Raw genomic sequence first — 16,470 nt, forward strand, 5'->3', positions numbered from 1 at the left:
AGGAAGACCTTTGATATTTGCAAGCAGCCACCTGGAGCTTCCCCGGGGCCTAAGTGTCTATGCTTTTGCTCCTTCTCCAGGCCTGTAAATGATAAAGCTGGAGGAGCACCTGAGCACAGAGCATGGACCAAAGTTCCCACAGCCCCAACACACCTACACACATGGCTTAAAATCACATCTGATTCCTTCCAACAGCCAGGAAGGAGAGTCTGCTGCTGTTCTACCTACTTAGCTGTCTCCATCCCCTACCACTTCTTTTTCTCTCCAAGAGACCAAGACCATGCAACCTTGGTCTTCCTTTTTCTTTCAGCAAACAGGACCATTAACTCATCTTTTTATGCACTACATCAGCATTCTTTGAACTGGGGTACATGTTCGAAGCAAAGCCAACACTTCCCAAGGGGTTCATTATCACAGCTGTAAGGCAGTCAGTTTCCAGACCCCCAACTTCCAAATGTACTCTTGTCTAAAAATTGATCCAGCTGGGTCAGTGACTGTGATAGGTGACCATCCTGTGATGACCCTAACCGTGACGGATGGAAGCTGTCCTTTACCATCTCCCCTTCACAATGGTCCCTTGCACACTTTACAAAAGCAATGTATTTGCATTACCTTTCCCACATCTTTCTAAAATGCACTGCCCCAGGATACAAAGTGGGGGAGGGAGAACAAAGGAACAAATAAAAATGTTGACACTTGTTGAGGGGTGAAAGTCATCAGTCTTACGGTAACAATGCCTTTGGTTAATCAGATAATTTCCAATTCTTTGTTTTAAAAAACAATGGGAAATCTTTAAATATGAAAAGCCTAAGGTCAAAAGATACAGAAAACACTGAATTTTAATTTCCGTACATATTTTAGGCTTATGTAAAGTATGACAGAGTGAACAAAAACACTTCTAAGATAAAAGTGTATAATATTGGGGTAGAATTCTATCAGGGGAAGGGAAATGGAAATAAGAATTTAAAGAGATAAGGAAAGGGCACAAAATTTTTAACTTTTAAAGAACTTATTCATGCATTTTAAATAAATGATATTGGGAATCAAATACAGATTTTACAAGAGTTTTTAAAATGATATAATAATTTAAAATATCAATATTGACAATATGCTGAAAAATTACACTCTTTGCAACCATTTAAACTTAGGACGAAAAGTTTTAGCAAATAACTGAAAAATGTGTTTAGGGTACAGTTTCACAGAATCTTTTAGGAACTACAGGAGCAAAAAAGTTGGAAGAACACTGCTCTATAACAAGCCTTCAGAGTATTTCCAGGATGAAATAATGAGGAGAGAAAAAAGGAACAACTTTCCACAGACCCAGTTTTGAGTGAGGATGGTTGGAGGTAGAACAGGGATTAGTTAGTATTCTCTCTGTCCTCTTCGTGGTCCTAATAAGCACATTAGTTGAACCTGGTTCTACAGCCAACAATTTACAAGATTGATAATCAATCAGTTTAAACATCTGATCTTAATTGCATTGCTGACTGGGGTTAGATCTTGGCTGATGAGATATATCTCATCAAATCTCCCACGGAGAATTGCTAAAGTACTTTTCTTTGGGTTCTCCAGAAAGACTCATAGGGCAATATTCATAAAGGCTCACTAATTTTGTATTTATCTTATCATACAAAGACAAATTTCACCACTGGGAATGTAATACTAAATGCACCTATCTAATTGGCATTTCAGGAGTGACATGTATAATACAGAATTGGAGAGTTCTTTACATGTTGTATAATTAACATTTTGAGCCCGTGTACTGAGGTGTCAGTCATCTCAACAGACACATCTACATACCTAAGCCCCCGAACTCCATGTTTTTCCTTCTTTCTCCAATTCTGTAACCTCTCTTCTTCCCTGCAGCCCCTCGCCTCTTTTTAGCCACTCCTTTGGGAAGGAGAAAGCCATCTATATCTAATGGATAAGGACAGCACTTTAGCCAGTGTCTACACTGTTTTAAAAATATTGCTATTCCGGTCCTCCAGCTCTCAGAGACAGTGAGGCTATTTAGGGTAGACGTCAAAACTACTTCAAACCTACTCCCCTTTATGAGGAGGTGGCAGAGTTTCAGATAAGAGGTCAATCTTCAGAGTCAGAAAGTCGGCTGGAAATCCCACCCCACCATTTACTACGTAGGAGTCTTCAGCCAAGTCACTCAATTTCTCTGAATCTCAGGTTCCCAAATCCTTAAAACGGGGTTGCTGAGAATTTGAAACGATATACATCAAGCACCTAGAAATATACCAGCACAGAGTAAGCATTCAATAACCAACAGTTATGAAATAAGATTTTTAATGTTTTTTTAATGATTGCTTGAAATTAGACAATAGTTTTCCCTTGGCATAATGTCACCTAGTGGCATGTTTTTCGATTTCTTTCTAGTCTCTTTTAAAACAAGTGATTTGGAAAATGACTACCTTTCATGTCTAAGTATAGGGTGGCCATGTGTACGTATAAAATGTACCTGCGGCACTAAAACTGGCAAAAAGACACACACACAGGATGAGGACTGCATTAAACTTGAGATTTCACCTGTGGCATTTATAAATCTGTCAGCCTGTCCTTAACCTGTTCTAAACACCAATGTGAAACATGTTTAAAAATAAGCACAGAAGCTATGATTGACTCTTTTCAAGTCTATCCTAATTAAACTGCTAAGATAACACTTTCTCTCCATCAAATTAGCAAAGATTTTTAAAAATACTTAATATTTTAAGGGTGTGGGCAGAGAGCGGAACTCCCACAATGGTCATGTTAGTGTAAATGAGAAACCTTTAGTTTCTAAAGCAATTTGACAATGTGTACCAAGGAGTTAAAAAGGATTGACATGCTTGTTCAGCAAGGCAGGAATACATTCTAACCAAAACAAGAGTGTTTATTGTATCACAACTTCATAACAGCAAAAAAATAAAGCAGCTTGGTAATGTCCACAATAGAGGATGAAATTATACAGTAAAGCCATCCCATGGAATATTATGTAGCTATTAAAAACCATGTTAACAAAAAAATATTTAAATAAGATGGGTTTGTTAAAGGAAAGCAACAAGGTATAAAGTGGTATTAGGCTATGGATCCAAATCTGTGTGTGCCACTGTGATTCTCCAGTGGCAATAACAAAATAAGAGAAATTTACAATAAAGAACTGGAACTACATGTAGTGATCAAAATCCATTCCACAGCTTGAAAGGACACAGTGTTAAGACTTGCTACCCACGTCTTCGTTTTAGAAAGAAGTGTGGGATGAGTACACTGCTGATTCAGATCCTTTTTATGAATGGCAGGGATAGAAAAGTGGGCAATAAAACTAAAAGTTATGTCTGAAACTGATATTCAGCCTCTTTAAACTTTCAGTTTAATGAAGCTTTTGAGTGACTTTTACACCACATACACCCATGCTCTCTGCCTAGCTAACAAGTTTTGGCAGCGTGTGCAGAGATGAGAGAAGGTCAGAAAAGGGAAGGACTCTCAGCCCTCCAATATACACAATTTTGGAGCAGGAAATGAAACACAGTGAATACAAACACACACAGAGATTCAGGTCTGTGGGTGCATCTTCCCACCCCCTACTCCAAGCAGTAATGCTTCAATACACCACCTGTCCTCCCTCCCTTGTATTCAGCGGCTATTGTCATCTGCACTTCATTACTAGTTTAAAAACTCCTGGTTTATTTCCAATGCCCATCACTACCACCATCAACCAAACAAGAATAGCAAGCGAGCCAAGATTGTTTTCCAGCTTTCTTGAACTTTCTTGGGTTTATTTTTCACATCAGTGCTTCAAATGTCTAATCTAAACCCCACAGATAAGAAATAGAATAAAAAATCCTTTGGACATTTATACGTCTCATGTTACACACCCTTTCACCCCAGAAAACAAGGAGAAACCCAAGTGCTTGTGACTCTAAATGACATCTTTCTGCTTAGTGCTCTTCTGACTTGGCCTGTGTGGTCACAGCTCTGCCTGCCTGCCTGCCAGCCTGGGCCAGGGTGCTTCCAACTGCCCCACAGCAGGCTTCTTTCTGCGAACAGTCTGAAATCACATGAAGCCAAACCCCACTGAAGTTAGGGTGAAAACAAAAGAAGACCAAGCACACCTAAACTGCCACCTTAACATGTCACAACTCTGAAACTGAAAGGTGTCTACTTGCTTGACAGTGTGTGCATCTATTTGTTGGCAGATGTCACACTGCAGAACAGTTTGGGATGTTTGGTTGGTTTCTGGTGGTCAATTTTAGGAAACACAGGCTTCTTAGTTGTGAGCTCAGGTTTCAAATCAATATATGTTTTGGCGACTTAAATTCCTTTTTCCAGGCTGGAAATGTGCTAAGCTAATAATTAACCTTAAGCATACGATCACTTCTGCTAAAAACATTTTCTACACACAGCCCTAAATTACTTTCAGTTGGGTTAAACAAAACAGACAAGCTGTAATAAAAGGTCTCCGAGAAATGTGATCCCTTTCATTGGTCACCCAGGAGCTTTTCCTCTCAAATCTGCTGCGGGGGGATGGGGAGAGAGGGGAAACGGGAGTTAGGGAGGAAAGCACCCAAAATAAGATGCCACCCAGAGCACAATTATTTTCGTAGAAAGTTGCCTAAGATAACTCTTCAGGGTTTCTCAGGTTGAGTAATTGTTGCACGCGGGTGGAGAGGGACAGCTCACATCCAAGATTACTATCTGCAAAGGTTTCCCCGATGTTGCTTTTTTTTTAAGGCGTCCTTTTAAATTATACTGCAAGGGCTCTGATTTCCACCTCTCCGGCTGCTGCTGGCGGGAGTGGAGAGCAACGCGCCAGGGCTGCGGCAGCCGCTCGAGCCAACTCCGGCGCTCCGGCGCTGGCAGCCCACTCCCCACCGGGTCCCTCCCTCCCGAGCACACGCGCGCACACCCGCGCCGAGACGGCGGTCCGCGCCCGTCTGCCCCGCGCCCCGGCCGGACTCACCGTTGTCCAGCCGCGCGATCTGGGGCAGCCGGTAAGTGCTGACCAGCAGGTCGAGCGGCACGGCCACCGAGCTCCACTTCACATCCTTGAGGCTGCAGCCCGGCGAGGGCGCCGGGTCCATCTCCCCCGCCGCCGCCGCCGCCGGCACCACCCGCGCCTCGGCGGCCGCCGCTGCTAGCGCTCGCGGTCCGGGGCGCGCGGGAGGCGCCGGGCAGCTCCGGCCGGGGGGCGCGGCGGCCGAGGCGGCCCGGAGGGCGGGGGCCGGCGCCCGGCTCAGCTGCCGCTGCGGGGCATGGCTGGGGCGCCCCGCGTGCCCTCAAGCCGGGAGAGGACTCGGAGCAGCACCGCGGCTGCGACCGGCGGCGGCGGCCCGGGTGGCTGCGGCGGCTCCCGCTCCGCCTCCTCCTCTGGCCCCGGGTCTGCAGCTGCGGCGGCCGTCCGCTCGCCTCCTCCTCCTCTCACCCCTCCTTTCCTCCGCCTCGAGCGTGTGAGGAGGAGCCGCGGGTCTGAGAAACGCCATAGCAGCGCTCCCAGCACTGACTAATCAACAAGGTGCGAGCGACGCCTGCGCAGCTCCGCGAGACGCCGCCTCCGCCTCCGCCTCCCCGGCGCCGCCCGCTCCGCCCCCCGCGCGGCCTCCGCCTCCCGCCGCTCGCGCCCGGCTGCCGGGCGGGCTCGGCGCGGCGTCGGCTTCCCGGCCCCGGCCCCGGCCGCCGGCGCCCGCGGCTCGACGCGCTCCGCAAGCTTTAGCTCTCGCTCCCCCGTCCGACCGCTCGGGGCCCTGCAGCCTCGCCGGGCGCCACTGCGCTCCCGGGCTCCTGCCCTGCCCGGGGCCCTCCCGGAGCGCGGGGACGGCCGAGCGAGCCCGGGGCTCTCTCCCTGAGTCGCGGTGTCGGGCGCCCCCCCCACTCCCCCCCCGGCCGTGGAGTGGCCGGTACGGGGCACAAAAGAGACTTTGTGGCGCGGTTGCCCGGACTTTAAGGAGCTAGGCCGGGACAGTGCCACAGCCCGACGAGGCTGGGGAAGGCAGCGCTCCTTGGCGTGTGCCCCCAACTCTACAACTCTACAGACAGCGCTGGAAGTTGCTCCCACCAGTTTAAGCTGAGGCTGCTAGGCAGGATGAAAAAGGCCAAAGCACCGAGAAGCAGAAAGATGGTGGATGACCGGTACCCACATAAAGAAAGGTGACCATTCTGTTTAGTACCTTCATCGTGTGAACAAGCGGCCGGAGATGGCGGGAGATGAGGCCACCAACAGCCATAGAAGTGTACAAAGTGAAAACTGGGTTACTGGGAGCCTACTGGGGTCACCTGTTTTCACGCCCCCCCCCATTTTTTTCTAATCTTGAGGGTGGGGATAATTTCCGTTTTCTAGATGTGTGTACCAAGACATTAGGTACTTTGGCAAGATTACACAACTCATAAATTGCCGTGCTAGGATTCAAACCTACAGTTTGCTTTGCATGATAACTTATTCTCGTTTTCTCCCAACATTTAGCACGGCCTGCTCACTGCGGACGGAGCTCAGAATATAAAGGTGGATGTTAGGTTCCTGTTTCTTGAGGCACGTCCTGACTTGTATCCTAGTCTTCTTTAGTTTAACAGTATGTTAAACTAACAGCAGGTGAGTGGTTGCAGAGGTGAACGGGATGCATAGCAGCTCTATTTTCAACACATATTCAGTGTTCAGTGCAAGATTAAGACAACAAATATCTGCTTCACCCACCCCAGGGGACTTGAAAACAGCCGGTTGCCTTTTAGTGGGCTGGCTTAAAAGGGTGTGCCAATGAATAAACCACTCCATTAGCATTTGAGGAAAAACACAGAGATTCTTCTCCACCCACCTTCCTGGTTCTCTCACTTGACGCATTAGCGATAATTCTCATAAAATTCATCTGCTGAAAGTTTTGACCTTTGTGTCATTCATATTCATTCTTTTGAAAAAGTCTTGAAAAAAGTAGAAAGTATTTTAGTGTATATTATACTCAGAATCAGAGATCTAGAAAGTTCTAAGATTTGCTCACATATAGAAGAATGTTTCAAAACCATAAAGAGCTATTGCTAGCTAAATTTTTTAAAAATAATTAATCATTTCTGGAAATAAAGCTCAGACTCCAAAAATGACATAGGAAACATCTACAACTGGGCAGGATCAGGAGTCTTTTAACCAGTAAGTAGATCCTAAATCCTTATATGGTAGATTGATTTTGTAAAAGATAACTTTCTCCCACTACTGTATCCTCTTTAAAAGCTTTGGGGAATATAAAAAGTAGTTTCCTCTCACAAAAGGATTGGTGACTTATGACCTAAAGACAAGATAAAAAAGTAAAAAGATTAATCAGCTTTTTTTAAATCAATAAAGGACTTGCATTAGATCTGCTTTTATTGCTGACTGTGCAGAAGAAGTTTCATTTCAATCTTGAGTATTAAAGAGAAGAAATTTTAATGAGTTGCAAATTCTTAGTTAAGTTTCATTTCCCAAAGGAACTCTTACAGAAAGACTTTATTTGTAAAATGGAGAGAGTTTTGGTTAAACTGTAAAAAACATCAGCCGAGAGGGTAATCTTTCAGTCTGGCTGAACTGTACTTCCAAACATGTGTTTTACAGGTTTGTTTGACCAATGCAAACCATGTATATAAAAGGGTAATAACTAGGTGCAAGGGCAAAACTTATAGGATTTTGCAGTGTTTGAAAAAGGAACATCCAAGGAAAGTTTTCTGTAAGGCAAAATGTGATGCACTGGTCCATGTTCCTACTGGGTACCTTCATAAACTGAGATTTGTGGGAGGTAGCATATTACGGTGATTAAAAATATCAGCTCCAGAGCCAGATGGCTTGGTTTTGATTAGTGGCTCTGCTCCTATTTAGGATCTTGGGAAACTTGCTATTTCGTCCTCTGAAAAATGAGGATAATAATAGTACTCATAGGGTTGACATGAGAATTTAATCATTTAATACACGTCGAGTATTTAGAATAGTGCCTGATACATAGAAAATGCTATAGAAGTATTTGCTATTATTATTAAAAGAAGTATTGGCTTTGAAGGGGAAAAATTTAGAGAAAAAATAAGAGACAAATGCAAATGATTTGATTAGAGTTGGAAAATCAGAAATGATTAGCTTTTAAAAAAGTTAAAACAGCATGGAGTAGAGGAACACTCCTCAAATGGGAAACCTAGCTGTGGGACTTCCCTCCCCAAATCTAGAGTCTGTGTGGTTAACTCATTCTGCAGCGAATCAGCTTGCTCCCCAGTAGAATCAGGCAGTGACCATGATGGCTCTTAATATGTTGAAGAGTCTAATACTGTTGCTAAGCCCAAGGATGAATCAGGCATACGGTACTGCAGGACTCATGTGATGGACACTTCCCAGCTTTCTAACTATGAGTCTCCTGTTTATACCACATAATTTGTTAATTCTCTACATTATCAGCTTTGCAAGATAAAAATATTACATGTTGGTTTTTCCTCCTGTCAGAATGTCCTGGGTCACCTAATACGCTAGTGGTCAAGTGTGATATCAAAGTTCACAGCCCTCATGGTTTTCTAGATCTCCAGGTTCTTTTCTCTTTCAGTTAATTTCCATGCTATCACCAGAGTTAACTTGAAAGTCACTCCCTGGACAAAGCCTTCCACAGTATCTGTATCCTTGTTGTCTTTGGAATTAAGTGTAAAGCCCTTTGCATGGCATCAAATGTTCTTCCCTTGTGTGGCTGGGTCTGCCTCCCCAGCCTCACTTCTACTGGCTACCTTCCAGCACTCTATGATCTGGTAGTAGCACCTTCCAACAGTTGCCCAAATGTGTTAATGTTTACCCTTGCAGGAGTTATTCTCTCAGCTTATAATGCCTTTCTTCTTTTGTCTTATTGTGAAACTCCCATTCCACCTCCAACTTCTTGCATTCCATGAAATGTTGTGTCTCCTCCTCCAAGGAGACCCCTTATTCTGTTACCATTGCACCTGCAATACCCTTTTTTAACTGTGCTAGTTGCATTATGATTTATTATCTGTTTTTATGTTAGCATTTCCTAGTAGACAACAATTAACTGTGGCCACCCAAAGTGTATTTTATTCACCTTTGTTTCTCCAGCTGCTGTTACCATGCCTAGCACATGGAAAGTGCTCAATTAATGTTTGTCGACTTGAGTAATCAATGGACTGAATCGTCTTCTCGCTCTATTATTATTTTGTAGGTCACTGCATCTCTTATTTCTACGCCAAACTGTATCCAGCCTTATTAAAGATACTTTTCGTAAACAATCATGGTATTTCAGGCGGGACATGGGCAGACATTTATTTGTAAACACTATGTAACAACTTTCAAACTCTCTCCTTCAAAGGACTACCAAAATCAGAAAGCCACTCTGAAACCCAATGAAGTGTTCATTTGATGCTCTGAATGGGAGAAATGTAGAATGAGGGTTGACATTTCACATTTAGCATGTTTTTTAACAACTTTTCACAGACCAACCTTGGCTTTCAGGAAATGAAATGAAAATGGCAGAATTCATATGAAGATCACAATCTAGAAACACAACCACTACCCCTTTGAGGGACGCCATCTCAGTGCCATCACTGCAAAGTCCAGATTGCTTGACTGACTTGTAACCAATTTTGGGGGGGTCATATCCCTACAGGTGTCTGGGTTTAAAGGAGTTAAGTCTAAGATGAAAGTGGAGAGGGAGAAGAAGACATAAAAAACGAACTTTAGTTTTTCCATACTACAACACCTTTGTGTGTTAATGTTGGGAAATCCCTCCTCCTGGGAGCCAAAACTAGAAGGAAAGGTGTTTTCCCACATCAGTATAGCTTTGGAGATACTCTGTTAGTGACATATACTCCTTCCCCAAAAAACAACAATGAAGTGTTTTATGTACTAACAATAGCTTTTTAAAAAAGTGAAACTAAATTCTGCATTTTTAGAAAACTTGATAAAAAATAGTATTTCAAACTATATGCCAGAGTGCACAGTTATCAAAAATGCACCCACTCCCCTTGCCATCTGCAGCACCTTCAGCTTTCTGTGCCTGGTCGGTTTTGACATCTCCGTTTTCTGTGGTGCTGTTCCCACCCTCGCTGGTGTCAGCTTTTCCGTTTTTTCCTTTGTGTACCTTCTCTCCCTTCTGTGCAGGGGGCCTTTCTCGGCTTGGCCTCTGGCTTTGGAGGAGGTTTAGCAGACAACCTTGTGGACCCTCTGTCTGGTTTGTCCTTTGTCTTGGTTTTATTTCCTTATCCCCTTCAGCCTTTCTCTTGGGCCTGGTGAAGATGGCAGTGGGATGTAGGCGCTGGACTTGGGGACATCTGGGAGTCATTCTCGCTGCTTCTTTACGCTGCTTCAATCTCTTGATTGTAGCAAGGGATTCATCAAGTCTAGAAATAGTCAAGATTTTTGAGATTCTGATCTCATTGACAATGTTTCCAATCAGATCCCCCCCCAATTTTTTCATTCATCTGAAAATTTGAATTTCATTGAAATCAAGATCTGTATTCTGTCACTGAACTAGAGATTATGCTTCTAGACTAGCAGTAGCAACACATATTAAAAGTGTTAGCATATTTGTTATTGTTTTTTAGCTCATTTATAGTCTTCCTTACTAGGACTTTACCCCTCAGAAGGACTTTCTTTTATTAATATTATCTTCACATCCCTAGCACTTGACATATAGGAATTAATATGTGTGTATGTGTGTATATATATATATATATATATAGTGAATGGATATGTATATCCATGAAATGAATGAATGTACATAGGATATATATGCATACGTATATATAGCGAGTGAATAAAAGTACCATTAAAAAGCCTGTCTGTCCTGATTAACATATGACCAAAAAATATTAAGAAATAAAAATTTTAAAACAGCATATCTCATATAGATACTTTCAGAAAGGGTCTTAAAAATATTGAGAAATTTGCTCTGTCATCTCTCCTTTTCTTGCTTATGATATAGGACATGCCTTTCTTAAGTAGATCACCAGATAAGACAGATTTTACAGTATAAATATATACAAATATTAAGGAAAAAATATCACAAATTGCAAATAAGATTTCATGTGGGCGTGTTTGCTTTCAAAACAATATACAACAAATATCCATTTAAAAATACGTGTGTTGTGACCTAGTACACCCACATATATAATTGAAACAAAAGTTTTATAAAATGGTATTTATTTTATATACTTAAATGTCTACTGCATCCTGATCTTTTAATCTATTCATTTATATTTACTTTTTTTAGTGCTAGTTATGACCCATTAACTTTATTTCCCAACCCATAATGGGTCACAACCTGCATTTTTAAAACCACCGTTTAAAATAATAGTTCCTTCTGTACACTAAGTATTTACAGTTCATCAAAACAGACAGCATTATGGTTAAAGCTGTAGGAGCTTCTAAATTCCTAGAATAATCAGAAATAAAAAGGTAAATGATAAGAATTTAATTTTTTCAATTTACCAAAATCATCAGATATGTGCATATGTGTGTGTACATGTATACACATGTGTGTAAACCTTCGTTGGTCATAAGTGTGGGTTTATGAAGAAGCTAGTGCTTTGTGGATGGTGCTTTTACTCCTAACTGAGCATGTGACCTCAGCTTGAGAAGCTGCTGGTAGCGAGAAGCGGTCCTGGGTCAGGTGTGACTTTGTAAATTATGTGCCAAGGCTTCCCAAAGAAGTGGTTAAGTGAGTCATAGGTTATCTATACAATCCTGCAGTTTTAATAAATCCTTTCTATAAATAAATTATAGATTTATATAAATTATATAGCTATAATTATTAACTAGTCACTAATTATTCATTTTGCATATGTTAATAAATTATTTTTAATGTTACTTAAAGGATTAGTTAAAAAAACAGATAGCTTAATTGGCTGTATCACTTACGAAGTAGATAAGATAAGCAAAGGTCTTTCCACCTAGAGGAGTCTATGGTTCATGACATAATTTAAATTTTTCTCAATGAATTTATCTACTTAATGTGACAAAACATGGGTAGAAACCTTTCATTTTATTAGTGCCAGAATAATAATTAATATTATTAAATATGTATTGGTGCCCAAAATCTTCCCAGGATGTATACAAGTTTGTTGTTTTGATGATTTAAAGCTTAAAAGGAGTTTTAGTGTCAAAGGCAGTTACAGATGGCTACCAGTTTTAAGTCTCTCCCTAGAAAGATAATGAGATTTTAGCTCCCTGCTGACAAATGCTCTAAAGAAAGGCCATCATATATGTTTTCCTCGGTTGCACATTCTTAGCCCCTCTTTTGTAGTGAGCAGTGAAAAGAGAAAGACAAGGAAGACTGTGGTTATGCTGGGTGCCTCTTCTGGGCCCCTGACTATACTTGTTCAAACTAGACACATTTTTCCTCCCTGACCTCTCTTATTATTCAGGTTTTTGGTCTATGAAGGCTAGAGAATGTCACATTAATTTACTTCGAATTGCTTAACATTATATGTAACTTCTGTGAACTAAAATAAAAACTTTAGCCCCTCAGCCAACTGAATGGACCCCCTCCTTGACTGAGGGGGGAAGGCAGACAAACCCTAAACCTGAGATGCTGGCCATGAGAAGTCACACATGCCTCATCATGCCCCTCTCCCTTCTTAGAGATATCCTTTGTAACTCATTAACAGGCCTAAGGCTACACAAGACAAAGCTTAAACCACATCTGCAGGTTGTTTAGTCGATCTACTTAACAGATCACTTGAGTCTGAATCTTATGTCTGGTGGCTTTTTTCTGATTAACAGACTTCCTTAACTTAAAACATTCCAAGCCTACAAAGCTTCATTTCTTTAACCAATTACGAATCAAAGAATCTTTAAACCCACCTACAAACTGTAATGCCCTGCTTCAAGATGTCCTGCCTTTTTGGGCCAAACCAATGTACGCCTTCCATGATTGATTTGTTCCTTTATGTATAATTCCTGTCTCCCTGAAATGTGTAAAACCAAACTGTAACCCAACCACAGCGAGACCACTTGCTCAAGGATTCTTGGACATGGCTCTCAGGGCCTTGGTCCCACATATTTGACTCAGAATAAACCTCTTTAAATTATTTTACAGAGTTTGGGTTCTTTTCCATTGACACTTCCCTAGTAGATTTTTTACTCATTCCCAAACCCATGTCTTAAAGAGTTTGTGCTTTTTCTCTATATCAGAAACAAATTAAAAGTCTTCCCAAAATGGTATTTAAAATGTCTATTTTATAAAATTGTTAAAATACATAAAAATTTAATGAAGAAAAATATGACCTATAATCCCATCACCCTGAGTTAACTATTTATCACTCTTCCTATTTGGTGTATATTCTACTTTTTGTGTGTATGTATGTATGTTTATCTATTTAATTTGGGTCAATCTATAATACAGTTTTATAGTCTACTTTTCCCATTTAACAATATATTGTAAACATATTTCCATGTAGATGTATATTCCAAAATGTGATTTTTTAATGAATATTTAGTATCTCATCCTATGAATATACTATAATTTATCCAATTCCTTATGGTTTGGCATATAATTTTAATAAATTATAAACGATTTGTTTATAATTTTTCTATTATTAATAATGCCTTTATAACTATTCTTATAGGTAATTATTTGGGTGTAGCCAGGATTTTTCCCCCTTAATATAAGTTCCTGCATAAGAAATTGCTGTATTAGAAGGTATGAAGACTTTTTAAGGCTTTTGATATATACTACCAATCTACTTGACAGAAATGTGTCAATTTTCACTTCCACTGCTTGGAAACTGAAGAGTCTACATTATTTTTTCTTTACATAATTAGGCAAAAAGCTTTTAAAAATATTTGAACAAGTATTAAGAAGTAATAAAAATTGAGTATGGTTAGCAGTCTATGCCATTCTATGAATGGTCAAGAATATTTAATAACAGGCCTATGAACCTGGATAAATTTTTCTTAAATTTGATAAGAATACTTACAAGTAAAGAATAAGAAAAAATTTTGAAGATATCTGGGGAGGCCAAATTTAATAAGAAAATTACCAGACAAAATACTGGAGTACAGCAAGAGGCTATCAAATGTCAAGATAAGAAACATTGTAATTTTTTTTATTTCTTTATTATTAGCAATAAATAAATACCTTTAAGTGTTTTTTTTATTTGTTTATTGCATCCTCAACATTAAATCTAAGTGAAAGATAACCATGCCTATCAGGAAATAGCTAGCTTCAGTTGATCCACCCTCACAATCACACTACATTTAAATAGGCACTGGGGAGTCATGGGGGGCTGGAGGCCATTGACTTCCACTTGCTCTAAACAATTCAAGCTAATGTTGTGTAAGATGCTACCATTAGAGTGATTATGCAAACTCTCTGTAGTTTCTGTTGGAAAATCTTTTTCCCCCTCCCCCACCCTCCCTCTCTGTTAGAAATTCTGACTCTATATTCATGAACAATATCTCTGCTTTTAACCAAACTCCCATCCAAATTCTGTTTTAAAATAAAAATACATTTATCTAACACTGTTTTTATATCTCAGATGATTAAAATACCTTTATTTTTTCACTACTTCATCTGTAGAGACAACTGAAAGTCCTACCTACTATTTTCCAAATATTTTATGATTATATTGCTACATAGTTCAGAGTCACACTTGAACTTGGTACCATAAGCCTTTTGCAAAGACTTAAATCATTTGTCACATTTTTTGAGTTGATATAAATGAGAATGAATCCACTAAAAAAAAAGCAAAGATACATAATTAGTATAAAATTTTGCTTTTTACTCTTTATACTCTAGTAATTATAAGTGCTTTGCATTTACCATTTAATAAGAGACTAAATGTACTAACTTGAAAATGTTGATTGTGTTCAAACTTATCTGTAACATTTCTAACTTGTCAGGAGTTTTACAAAAGAAAAAGAAAATATGTGTAATAATAATTGAAACACCTTTTAAATCTATTCCATTGTTGATATGTTTATCGTAGTAACTAATGCCCTTTCAAAAGAGAAACATAATATGTCCATTTTTCGTTTCATTAAGTTTTTAAATGTACTTTGGTACAATTATTACATAAATGTCCATAGCTCATCACCCACATTTCATTCATCCATCTGTTCATCTATCCACTCATTCAGTAAATATTTATTGAATACTCATGTGCTAAGCACAGTAGAGACAAAAAGACAAGTTCTTGGGAGAGCCAGAAACACAGTAAATAATTGTAATTACAATCCAGTGTGGTAAGAGTTAGAGGTATGTAATGGTATTTTGGGACTACAAGGGAGCCTCTTACTTGGAAAGAACTTAGAGGAGAACGACATAGGCTCTTTTGAGAAGACCAATGAGAGAAGCAGCCTATAGAACAAGTTTGCCAAGTCAAGACAAGGCATGGGAAGAGGACTAGGAAGGCAACACTAGGTAAAAGGAACAATGTGAGAAATAGCGTTGAGGCAAGAAGCAGCACATTATGTAAGAGGAGCTATAATCAGTTTGGTTTTGCTCTATCCTGAGATGTGAAGTAGGAAGGGGCTGAGATGAGTCTGGAGAGGTAGGATTCAGATCACGGAGAGATTTCTCTGTCCTATGAAGGAACCTGGGCTTAATCTTACCGAATTTGTAACAGATGACCTATGGTGTTTGTGATGGCAGGTACTGGGGGATCTTAAACAGAGAATTAACAAGATTAGTTTTGAATTTTGGAAAGCATATACAAGGTAGATTTGAAGAGGTTAAGACTAAAGAGAGAGGAGGACAGGTAGGATGCAGAAGAAGCTGATGACAGATGATCAAGGGTTTAACCAGGACAGTATATGTCCAGAGGTAGAAATAAGGGGACAAATATTATATTAGGTGTTTATTAAGGAAGAAAAAATCCTCCAAACTTGTTTATTAATTCACTTCATGCGGTGAAGCAATTCTCCAAAAATGACCGTGAAGCAAATCTGACTATGAGGAATGTAAGATGAGTAGGCATATAATTAGTACATAGGGACAATTATGAGGAACCAATAGGAAATCTGAAACAAGAACAATAATTGAACTTTCAAGTCAACTCATGATGAATCAGAACAGAGATAAGGCAAAGTCACCCTGAAGGAACAGACAGGACAGCTCTTGGGTCAGAGCAGGTTTTACTGACAGTCTCAACACTTAGCAGACTGTAGCAGCATAGTTTATCTCAGGCCAGTACTAATAAACTGACTCTCTTTGTTCTGATGACATCCCTGTCTACCAGTGCAAATTCCTTGTGGATTTCTTGCTTATGGCCCTGGGAATGATTATTCCATTAACAGTTAGGAGGAGGAAGAAACTAGTGAGTATGTCGGGGAAGAGGGAAAATTGGTTCAATTTGAACATGTTAAATTTGAGTCACCTATAAAATGTGTGAAGTAGACAATTAGAAATAAGGATCTGGAGCTTGGAAAGAAATTAGGGAGAGAGATGCATATTTGGCAGCAGAAGTCATAGGAATAGATATGATTTCCCAAGAAAGGACATAAATTGCAAAGAAAAGTGGGGCAAATGGTAGAATCCTGGGGAATACCAACAC

At 40.3% G+C, this 16,470-nt stretch overlaps 1 protein-coding gene and 1 pseudogene across 2 annotated transcripts in view; both read right to left on the reverse strand.

Moving 5' to 3' along the window:
• Nucleotides 1–5,101, reverse strand: part of GAREM1 (GRB2 associated regulator of MAPK1 subtype 1) — a 177,163-nt gene extending 172,062 nt beyond the window's left edge. For both annotated transcript variants that reach the window (XM_045527187.1, XM_045527186.1), the window contains exon 1: nt 4,946–5,101. In XM_045527187.1, the coding sequence (XP_045383143.1) occupies nt 4,946–5,066 (121 nt within the window). In that variant the 5' untranslated portion in view covers nt 5,067–5,101. The remainder of the gene's footprint in view (nt 1–4,945) is intronic.
• Nucleotides 5,102–9,890: 4,789 nt separating this feature from the next.
• LOC123621713 lies at nt 9,891–10,256 on the reverse strand (annotated as a pseudogene).
• Nucleotides 10,257–16,470: the final 6,214 nt, after the last annotated feature.

This window comes from Lemur catta, chromosome 16, assembly GCF_020740605.2.
Source record: "Lemur catta isolate mLemCat1 chromosome 16, mLemCat1.pri, whole genome shotgun sequence".
Lineage (NCBI taxonomy): Eukaryota > Metazoa > Chordata > Mammalia > Primates > Lemuridae > Lemur > Lemur catta.